We start from the raw sequence: 25,978 nt of genomic DNA, 5'->3' as shown, positions 1-25,978 counted from the left end.
CAGGCCATATACGTTGATGTCACATATGAATTAACAAAATGTCAGTATCGATTTCAGACAGTCCGTTTCTAAATATTTTGTGCTAATACATTCTTCTGTAGACTGGTGACTTTCCATTCTTTGGCTAAAATCTGAAAATGATTATGAGAAAGAGCTTACCTTAATTTGATTTGCACTGAAAATTATCATTATCCATATCTAAAATCATTTAATTATGAAAATAACTTCTTGCATCACAGTTCAACTATTAATTTTTTCTTAATAGCACCGGATGTTCAGGATCAACATCCCTACCATTTCCGAGAGTACACAGACACTCGATAAAAAGTTTTCTGTAAATGCACCTCAGGTAATTTACTTTATCATCTTTTGTAATAAGAAAATAGAACATAAGGTCTTAGATTCTCCTCTCCCGAAAAATAAAAAAATAAAAGTGTCGTAGATATAATCACTACCATGCTTCCAATAACACAATACATAATGTTGCCCAGATGACTAACACAAGAGAGGGGGTGAATTGAGTTGTATTAAAAAAAAATAACAATTATAAATCAAATATATAATATAAAATATAAACAAAATATGAAATAACAATAAATATAAAGAGTAAGGGTAAGAGAGAAACAAACTCAGTATGTTAACGAGGTTCGGCCCCACTGCCTACGTCCTCGCCTCAAGCTACCCCTTGAGGATTCCCAAATTCACTATTCAACCTCCTTCAGGTGGAGATAGAAACCTATTACACCTTTGAACAACACCGCTACAAAGGATCCGTGTAGAACACCCTCTACACTTGCAATCACCTTACACGTGGTGATTCAACTATTCTCCGTGTAGAATACTTTCTACACACACAAGGGTTATACACACCATTTTTCTGATACAAGAGCTGATAGTGGGTAGGTTATCAGAAAACACTCCTCAATGAGTGAAATAAGAACAATACAGCGCAAACTATATCTCTCAAAATGAACAAGGATTAAGGCTCAATGCTTAGAGAAGAGAGAATGAAAGCTTTGAATGAATGTTGTATGCTCTTGGTGTTGTAAATGTGAAGCTCTCAAATGATCTATTTATAAGCATATGAGACTTCATATTCAAATTTAAAAAGATTCACATGTCAAAGACAACATCATTCACTTTTTCAAAAAATTCAAATAAAAGGTTCTTCTTTTTCAATTGTCAAAGACAACATCATTCACTTTTTCAAAATAAATCAAACCTAATCTTTTACTTTTGGCATATGACAAAATGAGCACACTTTCCTTTTCAAAAAATTCAAACCTAATATTTTACTTTTTGTATATGACAAAATGAGCACACTTTACTTTTCAAATTTTTCAAATAAAATCATCTACCTTTTGTATAAGTCTAAAAAAGCATCAATCACTTTTGAAAATATTCAAATAAAACATGCACATATGAAAGATGACAATCAATCATCTTTAATATTTTCAAAGTTCAACCCTTTAATCAAAGCATGCACATGCAAAAGATGACAATTAATCATCTTTCAAAATTTTTAAATTTAATTTTCAAAAATATTCATGCACATGTGGAAAATGTATTTTAATGCTTTATGATAAAATATTAATTTTGAGCATTAATCCTAATTTCGAATTTTAAGAGATTTACAATATTACTCTATGACTTTAATGTGAACTTGTTTCCTTCTTGCTCATGCTTGGTTCTTTGATGTGCTTGATTCCATTGTGTGGACAACTTGAGCTTGAAACCCCTTTATTCTTTGAATCCATTTGTTATCATCAAAATCCATGTGTAGATTTATAATCACATGAAACTTGAAACCTTGGGTTCAACAATCTCTCCCTTTTTGATGATGACAAATACTTGATAGAACTTGAAACCTATATTAATACTTAAGCTCCCCCTGAGAATGTGCGTTAGTTTTTCAAGCAAAAGTATAAATATAATTTCAAGCATATATAATAAGTTTAGCAATTCAAACAATGTTAATGTTCTAGTCTAATACTTCTCCCCCTCTTGGCATCATTAAAAAGGATCCGCAACAAGTAAATAGACTGAAGAAAACGGTGCGTTAGTAGACACTATAGATAGTTGAAAAATGGAGCCGTCCGTGACCCAACAAGTGCTGCAAAGCCTCGAGGCCTAACTCTATGAATTTAATACGGCTGAAGATTTAAACAATCGTCTGATGTTGTTGACAAACGGGATTGAAGGCTCCGAGTTTCTATAAAAAAAATTATCATTTTCATCTATCGGATGTCAAAAAAATAATCGCTTCTTGACCTGAGTTTTGTTTTTCCACAACGATAGAATGGCTAAGCAATTCTCTTCCACTAATGTTCCAGACTTGAATCAGGAACCCTTGACGCATCAATCATCAATCTTCTCTCCTGAGGCCGTCAATACCATGATAGGAGCAGTGAACCGTTTTTCTAGTAAGGCTGATTCTGAGATTATTGCAGAATCAAGAATGCTCAGTAGTCAATAAGCTGCCTCTGTTACGATCATGTCTCAAAGGTTAATGGCGAGGGTGAGTGAGATTGATCATCTTAACATGCAAATATCTGAGTTACGACAGAAACTTGCTAATAAGGATAGTGAGAATAAAAGGCTAAAGCAAGAAAACCAAGAGTTGAAAAAATTTACAGATTGGTATGCTCATGATCTGCAACCACGAATAAAGGAGCTGGAACGAGAAAGGGTTCAGATACAAGGTCAACATCGGTAGATAACAGCAGAGGTTCATCGTTTACTAGAAAAATATGGACAATCTACTGTTAATCTCACTGGCTCAGTAAGAAAACTTTTGACAATGTGTGTCCAGAATATCTTGTATTTCTTTTGACTAAATAAGATTTGAAGAGACAATAATTTGTCTTATTCTTTATGCTATCTCTATAAAATCAGTCCTGAAATTCATCTAATTTGCATCAAGTTTTCATCTCATCTCTATAACTTATCTGCATTCCTTCAGCATTCTCGTTTTAAGCCTTCTATTCTTTTCTCAATGGCTCATTCTTCTAACATTTCTCTAGATCCATCCATGAGGCATTCTGCATCTCAACCTCCTGTCCTTTCTGCAGCTGCCATTGGTGCCATGTTGCAGCAAGAAAATAATAATTTGACTAATAAGTCAGATTCTGATGCTATTTATGACTTGGTGAGTCTTGGGACTCGCTACTCTTCCTCTATTGTTGCTTTTTCTCAGCGGCTACAAGCCAAAAATCATGAAGTTGAAAAGCTCAAAGAACAAATTGTTGTACTTCAACGAATTGTTCAAGAGTCTCACACAAGGGAATGAATCATTCGGCAGAAGAATAAATAGTTGAAATCTTTATTAGATTCTTCATTCTGGTTGCCGGTTCCCATGGATAAGAATGACATGATATTGTATGAAGAGAATGAGCGTCTCAAACATGAGGCTAAGAATCTCAAGTTTATGTAAAAGTATTTAAAAAATCTATCTCTATTTTTATTGACTTTGGTCTATCTTTTAAGAGATATTCATAACATGCATCATACCTATTTCTCTTCTGATCATACATAATCTATCTTCTGGTAAAGGTTTTGTGAAAATATCTGCTAACTGATCGTGTGTGTTTGTGAACTCTAATATTATATCGCCTTTCTGCACATGATCTCGAAGAAAATGATACCTTATTTCAATATGCTTAGTTCTAGAATGTTGTATTGGGTTCTTTGAAAGATTTATAGCACTTGTATTATCACATTTGATTGGAATGTGATTATACTTGAGTTTAAAATTTTCAAGTTGTTGCTACATGTAGAGAACTTGAGCACAACAACTACCCGCAGCAACATATTCTGCCTCAGCAGTAGATAGTGCAACAGAATTTTGTTTTTTACTAAACCAGGAAACTAATGCATGACCTAAGAAATGGCATGCTCCACTAGTGCTTTTTCGATCTATTTTACAGCCAGCATAATTTGCATCTGTGTAGCTGATTAGATCGAAAGATGTGTGCTTAGTGTACCATAACCCTAGGTTAATTGTACCACTAAGATATCTAAGAATGCGCTTAACTGCAATTAAATGTGATTCTTTTGGAGATGATTGAAAGCGTGCACATAAGCACACACTAAACATAATATCTGGTCTACTGGCTGTTAAATATAATAAGCTACCAATCATACCTCAATATATTTTCGAGTCAACTGGCTTACCGGATTCATCTTTATCAAGTTTAGTTGATTGGCTCATTGGTGTTCCAATTTCCTTAGCATTTTCCATCCCAAACTTCTTCAGTAATTCCTTAATATATTTTGATTGATTGATGAATGTCCGACTTTTTGCTTGCTTAATTTGCAATCCAAGAAAGAATGTAAGTTCTCCCATCATGCTCATCTCAAATTCTTCCTGCATAGTCTTAGCAAAAACTTGACACATATTTTCATTAGTAGCACCGAATATTATATCATCAACATAAATCTGAATCAAAAGAATATCATCATTTTCATATTTAATGAAAAGAGTTGTGTCGATTTTTCCTCTTGAAAAACCTTTTTCAATCAAGAAACCACTAAATCTTTCGTACCAAGCTCTAGGAGCTTGTTTAAGTCCATATAGTGCTTTTGTGAGTTTGAAAACATGATTTGGGGAAATATGATTTTCAAAACCTGGAAGTTACTCAACATATACCTCTTCATTTATAAAACCATTTAAGAAGGCACTTTTAACATCCATTTGAAAAAATTTGAAATCTTTATAACAAGCATATGCAAGTAGCATTCGAATAGCTTCTAATCTTGCGACTGGTGCATATGTCTCATCATAATCGATTCCTTCTTCTTGATTAAAACCTTGGGTTACAAGTCGAGCCTTATTTCTAGTTATGACTCCGGACTCATCTTTCTTATTTCTAAAAACCCATTTTGTTCAAATAATAATATGATTTTTGGGTCTAGGAACAAGTATCCAAACATCATTTCTTTCAAATTGATTTAACTCTTCTTGCATAGCTAGAATCCAAGATTCATCAAGAAGTGCGTCATCAATATTTTTGGGTTCAATTTGAGATAGAAAAGCAGTATGATTGCAAATATTTCTAAGAGATGATCGAGTACTTACACCTTGTGAAGGTTCTCCCAAAATTTGTTCCACTGGATGATCTTTCACAAATTTGCACTGTTTGGTTGCATCTTGTATTAAATTTTGATGATCTTTCCTGATGGCTCCATGTTGAACTTCCTCTATCGTTTTCTCTTTGTTGAGATTGAGATTTTCCGTGTTATTTATACCTCCTGTTTCTTCATCAATAGATTTCTTGGAGAGTGGAGAATTAGATTCATCAAATACTACATGCATAGATTCTTGTATAGTCAAAGTCTTTTTATTGAATACTCTATAAGCTTTACTATTAGTAGAATACCCGAGAAAGATACCTTCATCAGATTTTGCATCAAACTTGCCTAAATTATCCCTGTCATTCAAAATAAAACATTTACATCCAAATACATGAAAGTAACCAATGTTGGACTTTTTCTCATTCCAAAGCTCATAGGGGGTTTTATCTAACTTAGACCTTAGCATAACTATATTTATAACATAACATGCAGTACTTACCGCTTCGGCCCAAAAATAACTAGGCAAGTTGTTCTCATTGAGTATTGTTCTTGCCATCTCTTGAGATCTATTTTTCCTCTCTACTACCCCATTTTGTTGAGGAGTTCGAGGAGCAGAAAAATTATGCACAAAACCGTTTTCATCACAAAATGTTTCAATATTTTTATTAACAAACTCTTTTCCTCTATCACTTCGGATACTTGAAATAGTATAGCCCTTTTCATTTTGAATTCTCTTGCATAACTTAGTAAATGCATTATGTGCCTCATCTTTATGAGCAAGAAAGATAACCCAAGTATATCTAGAGAAATCATCAACAATAACAAATGCATAATATTTTCCTCCTAGACTTGCAACTCTATTTAGTCCAAAAAGATCTATGTGTATCAGTTGCAATGGTCTAGTGGCGGAAATATGTTTCTTAGTTTTAAAAGAAGTTTTTGTTTGTTTACCAAATTGACATGCATCACAAATTTTGTTTTTAAGAAAATTTGTTTTTGGTAAACCTTTCACAAGATCATTTTTTAAAAGTTTGGAAATAAGTTCCATATTGGCATGACCTAATCTTCTATGCCATAGCCAACTAGTTTCATTTTGAGCTGAAAAGCAAATAGCATCTTGTGAGGTAATTTTTTCAAAATCGATTGTATAAACATTATTGTTTCTAAAAGTAATAAAACAAATATTACAATCATGATCATTCAAAATAATGCATTTATCCATTTTGAAAGTAACTGTAAATCCTTTATCACATAATTGACTTATGCTCAAAAGATTATGTTTTAAACCTTCAACAAGTAGAACATCTTCAATTATGAGAGAAGATTCATTACCAATTTTACCTATTCCCACGATCTTCCCTTTCGAGTTGTCTCCAAATGTCACGTGTCCTTCTTCTTTAGATCTAAGATCAAAGAACTTAGTCTTGTCTCCCGTCATGTATCTTGAACATCCACTATCTAAAAACCACTTATTTTTGCTTGTGGATGACTTCATGCATACCTATAAAAACAATTAAAATGATTTTTCTTGGTACCCAAGTTCTTTGGGTCCTTTATTTATTAGTATTAGAAGAAACAAGATTTTTAGGTACTCATATGACCCTAATAGTTATTGTATGATTTCTTCTAATAGGACAAATATGATAATTATGACCATTTCTATTACAAAAATTACAAATAGCATGTGACATATATGAAAAACTTGAATGATTATAATAATATCCTTTTTTGACAAAATTATTTTTATGAAAAGAATTTTGAATATTAGTCTTTGATGTAGAATGATTATCAAAGAAATTTTTATAAGATTTGTATTTTTGTTTTGGCATATATCCCAAACCTGCCTTGTCAAAAATACATCTTTGACTACTAAGAAGTTTTTCAAAATTTCTTTTTTCATTCGTAAAGTTTTCAACAATATTTTCTAAATCGGTTTTCTTCTTATTCAATTCAAGATTTTTATCTTTCAAAATGATACTTTCTTTTCTTAAAATTTCAATTTCGTTTGTTAAAGAAGAATTTTTCTTTTTCAAAGCAGTATACTTGATACCCAATTTTTCAAATTTCTCATAAATCTCTTCTAAAACATTTTGCAATTCTTCATATGAATGATTTTCAATATTATCAAGATTTGTTACCTCAATGTCATCTTTAGCCATAAGACAAAGATTTGCTGATTCTTCATTGCTTGCTTCACTATCTGAACTACTTGAATCATCATCCCATGTAGCTTTCATTGCTTTCTTGTCCTTGTTTTGATCTTTCTTTAGCAGAGGACAATCTGGCTTGATATGACCAGGTTTATTGCATTTATAACAAATTAAAGTGTCATTTTTACCTGAATCTTTCTTGGAAGACTTTTTGAAGGATTTCCTCGGAGGAGTTCTATTTTTCTTCAAGAACTTCTAAATTCTTCTTGTTATCATTGCAACTTCTTCATCTTTATCGTCATTTTCCTCATTTTCATCACTTTCACTTTCATGAGGAACAACTGTAAGTGCTAAACTCTGCTTTGGCTTTCCTTCTTCTTCTCCTCTTTTCAATGTGTACTCATGGGTGATAAATGACCCGATGAGTTCATTGACTTCGAGTTTCTTGAGGTCTCTAGCTTCAAGAATCGCTGTAACTTTTGATTCCCAACGTTTTGGTAAAGAGTTGATAATTTTTCTTACTATCTCCACCTTGGAATAAACTTTGCCAAGAGCTGTCAAGCTGTTTATGATGTTAGTAAAACGAGTGTGCATACTAGAAATAGATTTATCATCATTCATCTTAAACATTTCATATTCATGAGTAAGAATATAAATTTTTGATTCCTTGACTTGCGAAGTTCCTTCATAAGTTACTTCCAAGTTATCCCAAATTTCTTTTGCCGTAGCGCAATTCATTATTCTATTAAACTCATTTCCATTAAGAGCATTATATAATAAATTCATAGCAGTTAAATTTAAAATATAAAGTCTATCGTCTTCACGATCAAACTCTTCTTCTTCCTTTTTGACATTTACTCCATCAACCACTTTTGTTGGAATATAAGGTCCATTTACAATACATTTCCAGATTTCTCTACCTTGAGCTTGAAGAAACATTCTCATTCTAACTTTCCAGAATGAGTAATTATCTCCACAAAAGAGTGGGGACCGACTACTAGATTGACCTTCACCAAATGAAGCTGCAATGTTAGCCATAAGATCTTAACTCAAAAGATAGTTAATCTTATAATAGAGCTCTTAGCTCTGATACCAATTGTTGTCCAAATGACTAACACAAGAGAGGGGGTGAATTGAGTTGTATTAAAAAAAATAACAATTATAAATCAAATATATAATATAAAATATAAACAAAATATGAAATAACAATAAATATAAAAAGTAAGGATAAGAGAGAAGCAAACTCAGTATGTTAACGAGTTTCGGCCCCACTGCCTACGTCCTCGCCTCAAGCTACCCCTTGAGGATTCCCAAATTCACTATTCAACCTCCTTCAGGTGGAGATAGAAACCTATTACACCTTTGAATAACACCGCTACAAAGGATCCATGTAGAACACCCTCTACACTTGCAATCACCTTACACGTGGTGATTCAACTATTTCCCGTGTAGAATACTTTCTACACACACAAGGGTTATACACACCCTTTTTATGATACAAGAGCTGATAGTGGGTAGGTTATCAGAAAACACTCCTCAATGAGTGAAATAAGAACAATACAGCGCAAACTATATCTCTCAAAATGAACAAGGATTAAGGCTCAATGCTTAGAGAAGAGAGAATGAAAGCTTTGAATGAATGTTGTATGCTCTTGGTGTTGTAAATGTGAAGCTCTCAAATAATCTATTTATAGGCATATGAGACTTCATATTCAAATTTAAAAAGATTCACATGTCAAAGACAACATCATTCACTTTTTCAAAAAATTCAAATAAAAGGTTCTTCTTTTTCAATTGTCAAAGACAACATCATTCACTTTTTCAAAATAAATCAAACCTAATCTTTTACTTTTGGCATATGACAAAATGAGCACACTTTCATTTTCAAAAAATTCAAACCTAATCTTTTACTTTTTGTATATGACAAAATGAGCACACTTTACTTTTCAAATTTTTCAAACAAAATAATCTACCTTTTGTATAAGTCTAAAAAAGCATCAATCACTTTTGAAAATATTCAAATAAAACATGCACATGTGAAAGATAACAATCAATCATCTTTAATATTTTCAAAGTTCAACCCTTTAATCAAGACATGCACATGCAAAAGATGACAATCAATCATCTTTCAAAATTTTCAAATTTAATTTTCAAAAATATTCATGCACATGTGAAAAATGTATTTTAATACTTTATGATAAAATATTAATTTTGAGCATTAATCCTAATTTCGAATTTTAAGAAATTTACAACATTACTCTATGACTTTAATGTGAACTTGTTTCCTTCTTGCTCATGCTTGGTTCTTTGATGTGCTTGATTCTATTGTGTGGATAACTTGAGCTTGAAACCCCTTTATTTTTTGAATCCATTTGTTATCATCAAAATCTATGTGTAGATTTATAATCACATGAAACTTGAAACCTTGGGTTCAACACATAATTTGAAGAAAAAAAAAAAAAAAAAAGCATTTTTGAAATTTGCACAAAAACAAACAGAAACCTTATTTCGAGTGCATAATCGTTAAGTTTTCATTCAACCAAACATAATTACATTCTACAACTCGTCTGAATTATAAAATCATTCCTCTGAGTGCAAGTTTACTGCCATTAAAATACAAACTCGCGCATACACGAAGTGACGGGCATGCACAGATGAGAGATTCCTGAATCATCAGTGGAATTAGAAATGATCAACAACTCAAGGCACGAAAACTACTGGACAAGCTCCATAGGCATATGATTCCTACTGTTAGACCATAATCGAATCTAGAAACTCATCAGCTTCCACCATGAATCAAATCTAGCTCCAACAGAGAAGAACTTGAATAAAATTGCTTCTAGTCATATACTTCCGGTAGGCATTGAATTTGTCCATTCATGCCTGGCACATACCAAGCCTACCGGTTGCCTCTTCCTCTTCCACGTCCTGTCCACCCCCATCCCCTGCCTCTGCCCCTAGTCCCACCGCTTCTTCCACCATGAGATAAACCTTCCAATGCCCTATTAACCAGCTGATTTTGCAAACCACCAGCTCCACGGCCCTTTTTAGATGTCACATTGCTGGCTCCATTAGCAGCAGTAGCAGGTCGTTTTCCTCTGCAAACAAAGTTCATGAAAAAATAAAAATATGTCCACCATCAAGATTCCATTTCACTAGCATGGAATATTGCAGGGAAGTTGTGCAAGAATCTGGGGAAGTGAAAGCAACCCTTATACTTGAAGCCACCATTTACCACTGGCACAGCCATAGGAAACTATGTACTATCCTACATTCAAGTAACCCTTGTACTACTATCCTGCATGCTTATGTTGGTTGGATGAAAATGTATAGATCTTTCAGCAAAGACAGTCGAAGGTTAAAATAATCATTAAAGTGCAATTATATATATATATATATAGTTAGTTAGTGTGTGTGTGTGTGTGTGTGTGAGAGAGAGAGAGAGAGAGAGAGAGAGAGATAGAGAGAGAGAGAAGGGAAGAACAACAGAGCCAGGAATATCTCTCCTACCCAGTTGTAGCTGTGGCAGCGGGAACAGGAGGTTTGGTTGCTTCTTTCCAAGATAAGTTGATACTTTTATCTCCGATAAATGAAGGTGTTTTTGAATGCAATGGCTGAAAATAACAAATTAAAGGTCAGTTTTTACGTACATAAATAGAGGACAATACATTAGATGCAAAAAGCTTTGTTTATTTTCACCTTTGTCATTGCCAAGATGTTATTACACGTTCGCAACCCAGTGGTAGTATTCTGCTTTTGAGTTTTCTGCCCATTATATATGGAAAAAAAAGTCATAAGATAAATGACAAGAAAAAAGCCCCAACGGAGACCAAGAGCTCTTGGGAACCACTCACAATGCTTTCTTTTGCTTCATCAGATTTCGCAGCAGCCATAGCTTTGTTGTGCCCAGCCATTCCCTGAGTTAATTTCTTCATGGTAGCTCTGGTTAACTCCTCGACATTACTCAACCTGCAAAATCAATTACAAACTATCAACTAGAGACCCTTCCACAAAAATTTAAAAATTTAAAAATAGAAGAGAGAGGGAGGGAGAGAGGGAGAGAAGAGATAGCTAATGCTTTGTGGGGTGACCTTTTTCTGTCGGGTTTGTTTGTCTTGGTTAATGCCAAGCAAAATAATGGATCTATTTGACTCTTGGAGAGGGATAGGTGAAAGTCCATAAATTGCTAGTGTGGAAAACCGATCCTACTTGCCTCACATGATGTATTCGGAAGGAAAAAACTGAAAACATTTTAGGACTGTTACTTATCAAAAAAAAACATTTTAGGACTGTAAACAGACCATGGACGAGCTCAGGACTTACTTTTTCAATGTTCTACTCCTTTGGACTACTTCTATTGATTTTAATTAAGGTGAATTTACATGATTTTCTTGTATCTTTTCCTCTTTGTAGATGGGTCTTTCTCTGGTATCCAACCTGTGTACTGGAAGCATGAATTTTGAGCTTCTGGATAATTTTTATTACTTCTCAAAAAAAGGTTTTGAAATATTTTGTATTAAGTTAGTTCAAATCACAGAAATATTTTTGCATCCACAGCATCCCCCTTGTTAAAGTAACGACTCGAGCATGGCCAGCTCCCATAGTCTGACGGACAGGGTGTACAATCCCAGCCTAAGAGCAGGCAAGAGGGTGGCAAAAGAACATTTAAGCAACAAGAATAGCACGAATGGGGAGACAACATTCAATGCTCTCTTAAGGCAGGATGATACCAAACCACTTCTTGTTCAACCTTGATATTAGATGTTGAAGAATTATTTCCTGTTCAGATGGAAGTCCAAAATAAACAATTACCAAAGCAAAAGACACAAAGGTAGCTTCCATAATTCAAGGTACAAAGAAGCAATGCAAGTGGAACGCAAAAGGCTTAGCCCAACCTCGCAGGACGCATGCAAGGAAAATTTGGTCCAAGTTCAAAAGGTTGCAATCAAGACTTCATTTATTTAAATATTTTCCTAGGCAGAAACGGTAGGAGGGGCAACCAAAGGTGGCCTCCCTAGTTGGGCATAACCATAGAAAGACCCTATCCACTGAAATCCGGACAGGAGGCACCTAGATTGTGAAAAGATGCAGACCCCTCAATAAATAAAGCGAATCCATATTCGGATTCGAACCGAGGATCTAGTAGATGCCAAACCACAAGGAAGTAACCCAAGGACCATAGAGCCATCACCCGTGGTGGTAACCAAGACTTCATTTAAAATGTCACAAATAGGTCTTTATGCTGAGAAGGGTATTTTTGCGGTTTATATGGCTTATCCATAGATGAGGAAAGCATGCAAATGTTTAAGTGGACTTTCATTAGCCCTATCAACTGCTGCATTAGAAATTAACATAGCACATTATCAATAGCTACTAGTCATTCATAAAAGAACTACTGATTACAACTTTTTGATTATTTAACATGGTTGCTACTTTTTAAATTTTAAGGACCAAATTAGAAATTATGTACTTTACAAGGATGAAAATAAGTACTTGCCCAAAAAATATTAATATGAAGAACCAATTTCTTCATAACATATATAAAAGAAAAAAATAACAACAAGAAGTAGTCAATTACCTTTCAGTGAACTCCTTATAATACTCTGAAAAGTCCTCCCCAAGCCTATCTGACGGTTGGCCAGTCACTATCTTGTAACCACATAGACTGTTAGTTGCATTGGGAACCTAAAGAACAAAAAAAAATAGAATAAGTATCATGCAATAGCGACACACAGAAGAGTTCAGACAAAGATAAACCATTGCAAACCAACAACCTTGTGAGCTAGATGGTGAAATGTGTACAACAAGCACTCAACATAAGTAAAGTTCATCTCTTCTCCAGTCTTCCTCCGGGGCATGTAATTCTGAAAAGGAACACAAACAAACGTGTTATGAGATTGAGAAAAGTAACCTTTTTACACGGCCCAAAATCAGTTCTTGTACTCCAAGCACAGCTTCAACATTCAATACATCTAATAACAATGATCAAAAGAAGTGAAGATAACCGAAATTCCTATATGAATGTACATATACCAATACAAAACAACATGTATTTGTCTGTCTTGTTTGTATCAGCTCTTCATGGAGGTAGTAACTGATGAAATTGGATGGCTTGATTTTTATGCTCCATTTGCTTGCATAGGCAATCAAGAGAGGAGAAGGTCCAAACATTGTACAAAATTACAATAGAACAGCTTGTGATCTGATGGTAAATTTAGCCCTAGAGAAACATCAAAACAACCCCTGAGTGCTTCTCTCCTCTCTCTCCGTACACTTTTCATTTTTTTTTCTCTCCTCTTTCACCTGTAACTGCATTCCAATGGGTCTCAGGATTTTTTGATTGGAGTTTTGTCTTCGCTGAATGGTAAAAATGGCACCTATTAAAGCGGTGGTCATTGAACGAAAAACTTTTGAAATCTATAGGGAGGGCCGATGGCTGGTCCTTACAGAAAAAGGGTGGAAGCTTGTGAAAAGCTTGAAAATGGAGTTAGCAACTGCACGGTGGTTTTGCAGAGTCCTGGAGGATGGTGTGAATGCAAGGAGAAAGGGGTTTTATGCCAGTCATTGTGAAGGGGACAGGGGCTACACTGTGCAGAGGTGTTCAAATATCCAAGGTGCTTTCATGGCACTGGAAGACCATAGAGGGGGTGGACACCGTAACTGTATTCTGGTTCCACATGACAGAGATGGGAAGGGATGGCGGAAACTGGCTGAGCTCTTAAGGGAGGCTTCTCGTTACGGTGGACAGACACCATCAGTTGCACCCTTGCTGAAACCTCCTCAGTCGTACAAGGAGGCTCTCCAACCATCGAGGTCTGTGGACCTATCGTGTCAATTGGACAGGAGGGTGGCTAGTGGGGCTGACAGTGGAGCTGTTTCAGCTATAACTCAAGGACATGAGGAGGTTGGCAGGAGTTGTGCTAGCCTTCAAAAGGAAACTATCATGCGGGTATTAACTAATATGCAATCGCGGATGGGGGAATTGCAGGGTAATATCAATTGGCTGAAATGGTGCGTTGAGGAGCAAGGGTGGGGTTTGGGTCCTGGTGTGGGTATTGAGTTCACTACTAGGCCCTTAAAGGGCCAAGAGCCCAAGGGGTAATCAAAGGGAAAGGAGCCCATGGTAATGTGTGGGCATACCTCTTCACCCGGGCCTACTAAAGGAGAGGGCCCCTCCAATGGGCCCAAGCCCTCCAAAATGGAGAATAGGCCCTGCGGGCTCGTATGGAGAAGACGGGGGGGACCTCCAAGCAGCGGCCTGTATCAAGGGTGGAGTGGCCCTTGCTTCAGCGGCGGCAAGGGGTGTGGGGACTCCGGCGAAGATAGCGGCACCTATCTAGGAGGGTGTTCAACAGGAGGCAAATCCGGTTGGCTCAGGCGCTGACGTTGGCAGTAACGGGAAAGGAGGGATGAACTTCTGTACCACTCCATGTGGCAAGGAGGGGCTGGGTCATGCACAGACTCGGTCAACTAATGCTGCTGGGTCTCCGACAACTGCTGTTCCTCCCATTCAACCGCCGGCGACCATATTTTCTACTTTGGAGGTGCCGCGTGAAACAGAGTGTAACAGCCCGCTAGAAATTCAATTGTGAAATTTCTATGAACTTTAGGAACCTCGTGGAAACCCCATAAGTTTTCACGAATCCATTAATCGTATAGGTTTTTGTCTAACTACATAGTTAGTGTTATTATTTACTATGGTATCAGAAGTGTGTTTTTGATTATTGGAGATAGTTAGAAGTGTCAAAATGTATTATGGTTTGTGCCATTAGACTCGGAGGGTTATTTAAAGTCTTATGGCGCAATAACATTTTTTCATATTTTCGGACAAAACGTCTGTTCAAAACTGTAGATATTATTGGATAAAAAGAAATATCTTGAGGTAATTTTCATGAATATTATTGGGTAAAAATATTTTGAGTTGATTTTTATAGATATTAGATAAAAATATCTTAAGTTGATTTTTTGTAGATACTATTGGATAGAATATTATGAAATAATCTTTTATAGATATTTTGGGTAGGAGAAAACTACACTCAACTCTCAACTTCAGCCTCATCTCTTCCATATCTTATCCATAAGTATATCCAGCCACCTCTCCCCACGAAATTATCTTCATTTACACTTTCCATTGAAAGAATATCAAACACTCTCTCTCGGACAGCTTTTAGGAGGTCTTTTGCACACCCATTTCGAAACTTTTGTAAGTATTTTATCATAAAGTCTCCTTCATATAAGTTGTTCTTTTTTTAGTCTAGTTTACGTGGATATCTTATTTGTCCCATTTGAAGATCATTTGGTCAGTCAAATATAGTATAAACTATAGAAAGGTCATTCTGGGAGATAAATTGGAAAATATGTTATAGTTTGGAGTTTTTGACCAAGCTAATGGATAGATATTGGTCCGAAATTTTTATGGAGTATTGTTAACATGTGTATATGATTATTGGTTGAGGATTTTTGCATGATTAAAGGTTTTGATGAAAGATTTTCTTAGATTTAGAAACTTAGAAACTGGAAGAGGAAAAACAGTTTCTGTTTTGAGAAAGTTTAACTCTTTGGTAGTCTAAACCTATTCCAATGACTTTGATAATTTTATTGGAGGATCCTAAGCATCTTATATACGTGTTATATTATTATTTTGAAAATATTTGATGTTAGTTTTAAAGATATGAAATTTTATGCAAAGAGATATTCAGATAAGCCAAAGTGTGGATATTCTTGGCTAAATTTATGTTTTGATTAATTTCTAACCATGTGATCTTGAATTAGAAGCTTATATATATTTTAGGACATTTTTTTAAACCATGTGATGGTTTGGTTTGAAGATCATATATTTATAAGTCATAGAGGAAGAGATTATCAAAACTAGTTGAGGAAAAAGTTTTTGTTTTTGGACTAAGTGTAAAACCAAAAACTCCAAATGTTATTTTGTGATTTTGGTGACTTTAGTTTGATGATTTAAAGCATGGTTGATGTTAGAATGATATTATGAATATGTTAGAAGTAAGATTTGATTTTTGAAATTCTTGGAGATGTTTTGATTTAAGGTCAAAACTTGTGATTCAAATGCTTGGATCTTTTTACAAAAACAGTTTGGTGTTAATTATTAGCTTTTTCTAAATGGATGTTTTAAGTATGATTTTGAACTTAGGATTGGAAGATGTTTGTTGCAAAATTTTGGTTTAAGCATGAGTTTTGAAGTTGGAAGGAATTGCAACAAAAATCAAAGGAAATGGCCTATGGATGTTTCGGCCATAGTGTGTTCTTCATAGTTGTGTTTTGTTTTAAATTTTTCTGAGTTGATATTTAAGTTTAGGACAAAATTTACATGAGGAATGTAAATTTTGAAAACTTTTGGAGTTAGTATGCAAAATCCTTAAGTTATAGGTAAAACAGTCATTTTCCCACATGTAGAGAGTAAAATGAAAATTTTACTCTTTAAGTTAGTATTTTCCATATTTCAAATATTTAGTGATTTAGTTCTAACTTTTAGAATCACTAATTACAGTTCCTCGTAGTCGCACTTGAAGTTTTATAAGAAACGCGGAGATCGAGGTAAGTTAGCTTTTAACTTATTAGCAGTCTACTGTGTATGTGTGCTAAGTAAAGGAACTACAGTGTATATATGTGTGTTATCATATATGTCATGTCATGCCAAGTTATCACGTAATTGTCTATTATACAGAATTTATTCTGTCATCAATTTTTTATCTGTTACATAATATATTCTATCATGTATTACTGTACCTTACAAGTACGTCATGCTAAGTATGTCATCTATTACATGTATGTCAAGTCATGTAATATTCACTGTTGCAAGTATGTCATGTTAAATATGTTGTCTATTATATGTTATGCCATGTTACGAAATGTTTCTATCTCAAGTTGGTCATGTATTTCAAGTTATGTTCAAGTCACGTTATGTTACGTCAGGGCTTCAGTCATTTCGTATTCCAGTCACGTTTCATCTTGATTATTTATGTATAGGGTCACAGCAATTGTGGCGCATACACTACGTGAGACACAGCAATTGTGACACGTAGAATACATGGGGCCACAACTGTGGAGTATGTATTTAAGCAGTTAAAGAATAAGTTTCCGTAGAATACATGGGGCCACAACAACTGTGGAGTATGTATTTTTCATATTAAGTCAAGTTTGTGTAGAATACATGGGGCCACAACTGTGGAGTATGTATTTTTCATGTTAATTCAAGTTTCAAAGCAAGTTCATGCTAAGTCAAGTTTCATATCAAGTTCATGTCAAGTCAAGTTCAGTTCATGTTTCAATTTAAGTTATGTCAATTATGTTATGTTGTACGCCAAGTTATGCTTCAATTACTTATGAATTTGATTATGCATTTATACTTTTACTGTCATCCATGCATTATTAGCTTGTGTGGAAGTTTTTTGTTAACTTACTGAGATTTGTAATCAAATCTCACTTTGGTAGTCCCAATTACCATTCCCCCCGAATGGTAGATCTTGTTACAGGACCTGAAGGAGAATCAGAAGCTGATCAACTAGACACAGTTGACTAAGCGACGATGCGACATAAATGTTAATATAGTAATTAACGTAAATTACTACTTGTACAATGGAGTTGCATCTTTAGTACTTTTTGGATCATAACCATTTTGGACTAGTGTTGTGATCCTAGTTGTTCAATGGATTTTTATGTATGAAGTATGTTTTAAGCATTTGGGATATTTTCAATTTGGTGCATAGTATTGCTAAAGAAAAAATTTATCCGCTGCGAATATTGCATATTGTTATATGCATGTTAGGAATATTGCATCTTATATGTCATGAACGGGGGCAGGTAACCTTGTGTTGCATGTCTCGACGCTTCAAATGTCCGTCCGATCCCAAACAGAATTTGGGGGCGTCACACAGAGGCTACGGTTTTTTCTCAACTATTGAGTGGGGAAGAAGCACAGAACAGGTCGATGGAGTTAGGTGAGCCCTCAATGGTAGTTGAGGCTCCATTTCTTCCACAGGTGGCTGATTTACTTCCAAAGGGGGCATCGATGGATATAAATGTACAACTTCAAACTCAACCGTGGGAAGGCACTCAAGACTCGGCTCTAGTAGTGACTAATTTCGACAATGGGCCTTCTATTGAGGGGATGGTGGACCCAACCCCTTTATGCAGAATCTCCCCTAACCTGGATCTGTCTGCATCAGATTGGGTGTTTAAAAAGGTTGAGGAGATGTATTCTTCTCTTGGTATTTCTTGCGTAGGTTATGAGGATCAATTCAAAGCCCTTCTTATTGCTATTGAAAATAGTTGTTCGAAGTCGACCACGAAGCGAGAAAGGAAACTTAAAAGACTTTCTTGCTCCATCAACTATGAAGCCAGAGAGGAGGGGAGGAAAAAGGAGGGGGGGGTAGAAGAGATAGATTGAAAGGGAGGGGCACTCTTGCTAATTATGAAGCCTAAAGTATTATCATGGAACGTGAGGGGGCTGAATGACTATAATAAACGTCTTCGTATAAGATCTTTATTGCGGTCATGGAAAGTGGATGTAGTGTGCTTTCAAGAAACTAAGTTGAGGGTAGTGGATAAAAGAATAATCCGTAGCTTGTGGGGGTGTGCCTATTTAGGGTGGTCCTACTTGGCCTCGTTGGGTGCTTCTGGGGGAGTTCTTTTAATGTGGGACAAAAGAGTGGTGGAGTCAGTTGAGGATTGTGTTGGGAATTTTTCGGTAGCCAGTCGCTTCAAAAATACGAACGATGGACGGGAATGGGCTATTGCGGGTATTTATGGCCCAAATTTGGATAGTGAGAGGAGGCAATTATGGGAGGAGTTGGCAGGTCTCATTTATTTATGGGAGGTGTCGTGGTGCATGGGGAGAGATTTCAATGTTGTTCGCTTTCCTAGTGAGCGTTCGGGAATCATCGCCACTTGATAGCTATGGAGGAGTTCTCGGAGTTTGTTTTTGACTTAGATCTTATGGATCTTCCTCTTCTAGGAGGAGAGTTCACATGGTCTAATGGTCGGGGATGGTCGAGACTGGATAGGTTCCTCGTCTCCCCGTCATGGGAGGCGTACTTTCCTAATCTTTCACAGAAATGCTTGCCACGTGTGCTCTCGGACCATTTTCCTATTGTTTTGGATTGTGGTCGTATTAATGGTAGACGCAGACCTTTCAAGTTCGAAAATATGTGGTTAGCGGCGGAGGGTTTCGTGGATAAGGTGCGTTCTTGGTGGTCCTCTTATATGTCTACAGGCAATCCCAGTTTCATTCTAGCTTATAAACTCAAAGCTCTGAAGGAGGATTTAAAGAAGTGAAAATTTGAAGTGTTTGGTAGTATAGACAATCAAAAGAATACTCTTATGGTGGAACTACGTGACCTTGAGGATAAGGACTTGACGGGAGACCTTTCGGAGGAGGCTCTTGCTAGAAAAATGGTGGTTGTAACTGATCTGGAGAGGGTGCTTTTGATGGAAGAGATTTCATGGAGACAAAAATCCAAGGCCCTTTGGCTAAAAAAGGGTGATAAATGTACGAAATTTTTCCACAAAGTGGCAAATTCACATTGACGCAGAAACACGATTGAGTCACTCCACTCAGGTACTCAAGTGCTTGCATCCACTGATGATTTGGAAAACCATATTGTGCAACACTTTGAGAACGTCCTCTCTGAACTGGTAGGCTTGAGGCCAAAACTTGATGGCTTGCCTTTTGAGTCTATTGATTCACAAAGTGCAAATAGTTTGGAAAGGGCGTTTGAGGAAAATGAAGTGGTTAAGGTTATTCGTAGCATGGCAAAGGACAAGGCACCAGGCCCAGATGGATTCTCGATGGGTTTTTTTCAGGTTTGTTGGGATGTAGTGAAATGTGACATTATGCAGGTTTTTACAGAATTCCACTCTTTCCATAAATTTGAGAAAAGCCTCAATGCGACGTTCGTTGCTCTTATTCCCAAAAAAAATGGGGCTAAGGTAATTGAAGATTTCCACCCCATAAGCCTTGTGAGTGGAGTCTATAAAATTATCTCCAAAGTCCTGGCAAATAGGCTTAGCATAGTGATGGAACATATTATTTCTAAGCCTCAAAATGCCTTCATCAGAGGGAGACAGATCCTAGATTCAGTGCTAATAGCCAATGAGTGCCTGGATCATCGGTTGAGGGAAGGAGTCTCAGGTATTCTTTGCAAGCTTGATATGGAAAAGGCTTATGATCATGTGAATTGGGATTTCTACTTGCTCGATAGGTGCTATTTTGGTGACAAGTGGATTTCATGGATCCGGTATGGTATATCTACCATTCATTTTTCAGTGTTAGTAAATGCACTCCTGCTGGGTTTTTTAACAGCTCTCGTGGTTTGAGGCAGGGGGATCCCTTGTCTCCTTTCTTGTTCGTCATTGTTATGGAGGCACTTGGTAGGTTGGTGAAGGCTGCTGTTGGCAGAGGTTTTTTAACTGGTTTTTCAATGGGTAATGGCACAAATGGACCTCCTTCACTCTCTCATCTCCTATTTGCAGATGATACTCTCTTATTTTGTGATGCCGATACTGGTCAGATACAATCTCTGCGAGCTCTCTTGCTTTGTTTTGAAGCAGTGTCGGAACTTAAGGTTAATCTCAACAAATCCGAGCTAGTTGCAATGGGTGCGGTGCCTAATATTAACAACTTGGCGCGGTTGTTGGATTGCAAGGTGTCTTCCTTGCTTATGAAATATCTGGGTCTCCCTCTGAGGGCCAACTTTAAGGCTCGAGCCATATGGGATGGGGTGGTGGTGAAAGTTGAGAGGAAGCTTGCTAGGTGGAAACGGATGTATCTATCGAAAGGGGAGCGACTCACTTTAATTAATAGTTCTTTATCTAATCTCCCCACTTTCTTCCTCTCACTTTTTCCTTTACCTGCAGGGGTGGCAACTAAAATTGAGAGTTTATTCCAGGCTTTCCTATGGGGGGGAATGGGGGAGGAAACAAAATGTCATCTAGTTAATTGGAACAAGGTTTGCTCTCCAGTTCAGAATGGAGGCTTGGGGATATGTAATTTGCGAACATTCAATAAAGACTTATTGGATAAATGGTTATGGAGGTACCACTCAGAGGGGAACACACTTTGGAAGGAGATTATTGATTCTAGACATGGGAGTGCGTGGGGAGGCTAGTGCTCCAATGAAGTAAGGGGAGGACATGGTGTGGACTTATGGAAATTCATTAGGAAGGGCTGGCAGGGTTTCGAAAGTCACATACGATTCGTGGTGGGAGATGGCTCCAGAATAAGATTTTGGCATGATGTTTGGTGTGGAGAGTGCGCTTTACACAGGGCATTTCCAGCACTCTATAGTATTGCAACCAACAGAGAGGCCTCTGTAGCAGATATGAGAGTATTCTCCCATGGATCTTATCAGTGGAATATTCTTTTCAATAGAAATATTCAGGATTGGGAACTGCAGACTGTGTCTGATTTCTTCAGGTTGCTCTATTCCTTGGGAAATACGGCCCAAGTGGATAGGTTACAATGGAGGGCAAAGGATGGTAAAAAATGTACAGTCAGGACACACTACAAGATTCTGACAACCCAAGGTCATGGATCATTTCCATGGAAGAGAATTTGGAGATCACGGGGTGCCTACTAAGGTAGCTTTTTTCGTATGGACTGCCGCCCTTGGGAAGATCCTGACGACGGACAATCTGAGAAAGAAGGGACTCATAGTAATGGATTGGTGTTATTTGTGCAAGAAACAGGGAGAGTCTGTAGATCACTTACTATTGCATTGTGAGGTCACGAGGGGGTTATGGAATGAGATTTTTAGAAGAATGGACATTGCTTGGGTAATGCCTCTGCTGGTGGTGGACTTATTAGCTTGTCGGAAGGAGCTTCAAGGCTGTCCCCAAGTGGCGGCCATATGGAAGATGATCCCGCTGTGTATCATGTGGTGCACATGGTCAGAGAGGAATGAAAGATGCTTTGAAGATAGAGAACGCACAATGGAGGAGTTTCAGAATTTTTTTATGCGCACTTCAATGTTGTGGTTCTCAGCCATTATACTTGATGGAAACAATGTCCATGACTTTCTTTCCTTAGCTAAAATGTAATTAGGTGTTCTTTTGTATACTCCCTGTGTACACGGGCTACGCCTAGTTCATTCATATGAATAAAAACTTCTTATTACTTATCAATAAATAAATAAAGATTTTATTACTTCTCAAAAAAAAGTAAATAAAGATTTTATTGATGAGGAATAGGCATAGGCCAAGTACAAGGGACGTATTTGTCTGTCATTTTAAACATGCATACCTTTAATAGCTGAACAACATTGGCAAGAATCTGCCGGGAATCCTGCGGTGTTGTGTAAGGAGAAATTTCTGCAAGAGCTTTGAGCATATCTAGCTTTCGCTCCTCAGGAAGCTGGAACAAATAAATATCAGTAGAATTAATTTCTTGTAAAATGAATTTTCACAGTCAAATAATCAAAAGGCTAATGGACTCGAGTCATCTGCTTGCTATTGAAGACAAGGAACGTGAAGCTTACCTTATCAAATACAGGTATAATATGTTTGTTCAAATAGTTAAGAAACTTGCTGCTTGAAGCACCCCTCTGTGTGCAAATTAAAGGCATCGTGCCGTCAGAAATACATATAATGACCCTTTAAATTGGAAAGTAATATCACCCAGTCCATACCACAACAAATGGAAGCGCCATGTACAGGCATGATATCAACCTGTCAATATGGTCTGCATCTGAAACCTGGTTTTTGAAGTCATTCAAGCAAAATTGTAACAACAGACTAGTAGAACCATAAAGCAAAAAATATTATTCATCACGGCTACTCAATAAGACAAAAAGGAGGAAGAAAGAAAAATTGGTCACAAATACAACCACAAGTGACAGTACTTCCAGAATGATTACCACAAATTCATTACAAGAGTATAGCCCTAATTGCAATTCGCAATATAGATTACCAAGTTCCATTTTCAAGAGTAAAAATTCCAACCTCCACAAATCTCAAAACATTAATTATACAACCCTTGTGAAGAATGCATGTCTTCATACTCCAAAACTCCCCCCAACATTGCATTCTTAAAGCATTAACGTATATCTGAGTATCCTGATTACCACTTCTAAGATCTACCTCAGGACCACAAGCCAGATTCAACAGAGATCTCAGTATATACACCATCTAAAAAGTAAGGAAAACTTAGAGAATTTAATGGGGCAGCAAATAACATATATCCACATCCCATAAAGCCTAAATAAAAATCCATGGGCAAAGGAATCATCTAAATGGGCAATAAAAAGAAAGGCAAGGCTCTGCGTAAAGAATCTGCATGATTATAATATGCACCTAAACACCTTATAAATTAGATGCATTATAATGGCTGTTCAAAAGTTACTTCTCTTACAATGCCCCATGGTCAACACAGAAGCAAGTACTCACATTGAACTGGGCATCTAAATCAGCCTGTCCTTCAACAATTCCAATAAGTTCTTTCATGCGTTCCAGGGGAGCTTGTTCTCCAAAAATGCTTAAATTCTTCAAGAAGTCCATGAACATCCTGAACTCTGCTCCAGTTACATCTTCTAAACTCTGCAATGGAACTCAAATTATACTAGTCAGACATTTTCTAGTAGAATAACAAACCAAAAACGAAGATTTACTAATTTAAAATTCCTTCAAAAGGGGAGAGGATAAAATGCATTGATCAAAGTATTAAAGCCAAGAAAACACCTTTTTTATCAAATCGGTTATATGTCTTTCTATTTCTTCCCGAGGCTTCAACAATTCAGCTTTAATTGGAAAAACCTGCAGACCCAATTACCTATCAAAAAGGAATGCAGGGTAAACCAGCATACTACAAGCAAGTCTTCTTACCTTGTCTCTTATAAAGCTTAGAACTTTCTCGCGAATAATTTCATCTGTACTAGGTTCATCGACACTCCCAATGTGCTTAAATAAGGCCGTCAAAGAAGCTACACCAAGAAGATACAAGTCCATGGAGAAATTAACACTCAAAAAAGCATACTATAAAGATGACAAGGGACATCTGACATGACTAATATGGTTGAATGATACATAACCAAAACAGGCCACAGATTAAAAGGTCATTCCTACTTACATACAAAAGATATTATCTTCAAACAAAATTGTGGGAAATAACACTTTCTTGACAAACTCCAATAAGAAAAAAAGCCTACTCATCCTCTGCAACACCTATTATATACAGTTAGAGTGCGTGGATAGATACAGAAATGCATAGAACTCTTGCAGAATCCAAAGGACGAAAGCTTATGTCATACCTCCTGCATAACACAACATGAACTTAGGTAACATCACCCAACCAGAAGATAAAGCACAGTACCTTTCACATCCTGCGTTAACAGGGACATGAGGGCTTTATGCACGGCATCACGCTCCACAAATTCCTCTAAGCATGAAAGAAATCCAATATAAGAGCAGGATATTTATTATAAGAGCTCTAAAAAGCGTATACCCAGAGAACAGACAATGCAAATCCATAATTTACCGGATGCAAGGAGTTGCACAAGAATGTCTACTATCTTTGCAATATGTTCTGGTGTATCCTTGCAGAAAAGCGGAAGTCCCCTAATTGCTTGCACCCGGACCTGCACGATAAATTAGCATTTCAAATGAAAAATAGAGCATCATTTACAACCAAAGACTAAAGAATATAAAATTTTTGCTGCACAAGCAAGTCTATGCAAAACTGAGAATGTTTTCAGCATAAGTAATAGAACTCCTAACGCAATGCATATTGAGGGACACTCAACCAATAGAGAAAGACGTAGATATCCTATAACTGACGTGAAATCAATTTCTTTCCCTTTGCTTTTTCTTCGTTCCTTCCCCACAATTTATTAGCTACAACACGAACTAATACGTTATGAGATAGAATTACTGACCCCGAGCTCTTCTTCTTCGATCAAATCGAGATGGGTGTCGATTGCGGGGCCGGAGAGAGTGGGGAAGAACTTGAAGAACCTGGGGATGAACTGGGCGGCCAATTGCTTGGCCTTGATGCTGGACTTGGCCGTGTCGATGATACCCTGGTACTCCTTCACATTCTGCAAACAACCGAAAAGAGGAGAACGATCTCATAGAGGAACGCGAGGCAGGCCAGGGTTGTAGAAAACACTACCAGGAAACGCAGCAAAATAGAAAAATGATCCCATAAGGGGAAGAGGACCTGGGACTTGTCCGTGGACTCATTGAGAAGCTCGACGTACTGGTAGAGCTCCTCGATATGCTTGGAGTCATCGGCGGCCGAGGAGTCAGTCATTATGGCGGAGCCGAGAGCCAAATCAAGATCGAGGTTTTGAGGTTTTGACTCGCTAAACGGTTTATGGGGGGCTCTGAATCTCTCAGCGAGGAGTACTACTCTCTACTAAGAAGGAAAGTAAAGATCAAGTCTTCAAGACAGAGCTCCACGAAAGGGTTTGGATTTGCGTATTCGTGGCGTTAACGTAGCCCCCGCCGAGGCGAGGGTCCGACTATTATCTGCTCTTTCTCAACCGACGTCGTTTTTCAGGTTTGCCATTAAAGATTCATTATAATTATAAAATAATTTAAAAAAAAAAAAAACACGTTTTTTTATAGGTGGTATGGCAGAATTCCTCGTTAATGATATATGTACATTAATAAATAAGGTTTACAAATTTATTAAATTCTTTTTGTAAAACTGGGATAACATTCCATTTTTGTTTTTACCTTTGAAAAATACTTTATTCACAATGAGATCTCACAAAAATAAAATTATAAACTGACTTGAC

The 25,978-nt window shown here is 36.7% G+C and overlaps 1 protein-coding gene across 1 annotated transcript; it reads right to left on the bottom strand.

The window, feature by feature from the left end:
• Positions 1–9,729: 9,729 nt before the first annotated feature.
• LOC122279439 (apoptosis inhibitor 5-like protein API5) lies at positions 9,730–25,672 on the bottom strand. The gene is made up of 16 exons (XM_043090117.1): positions 25,396–25,672; positions 25,112–25,273; positions 24,715–24,814; positions 24,550–24,615; positions 24,063–24,160; positions 23,919–23,993; positions 23,628–23,777; positions 22,871–22,936; positions 22,721–22,786; positions 22,486–22,596; positions 12,998–13,087; positions 12,802–12,908; positions 11,078–11,192; positions 10,923–10,988; positions 10,734–10,837; positions 9,730–10,321 (listed from the first exon to the last, which is right to left on the bottom strand). Exons 1-16 carry the CDS (start codon positions 25,486–25,488, stop codon positions 10,123–10,125), a joined length of 1,668 nt encoding a protein of 555 aa, XP_042946051.1. The 5' UTR covers positions 25,489–25,672; the 3' UTR covers positions 9,730–10,122.
• Between the last annotated feature and the right edge of the window lie 306 nt (positions 25,673–25,978).

This window comes from Carya illinoinensis, chromosome 10 (assembly GCF_018687715.1).
Source record: "Carya illinoinensis cultivar Pawnee chromosome 10, C.illinoinensisPawnee_v1, whole genome shotgun sequence".
Taxonomy (NCBI): Eukaryota; Viridiplantae; Streptophyta; class Magnoliopsida; order Fagales; family Juglandaceae; genus Carya; species Carya illinoinensis.
This window is presented reverse-complemented; position numbering and strand designations above follow the sequence as displayed.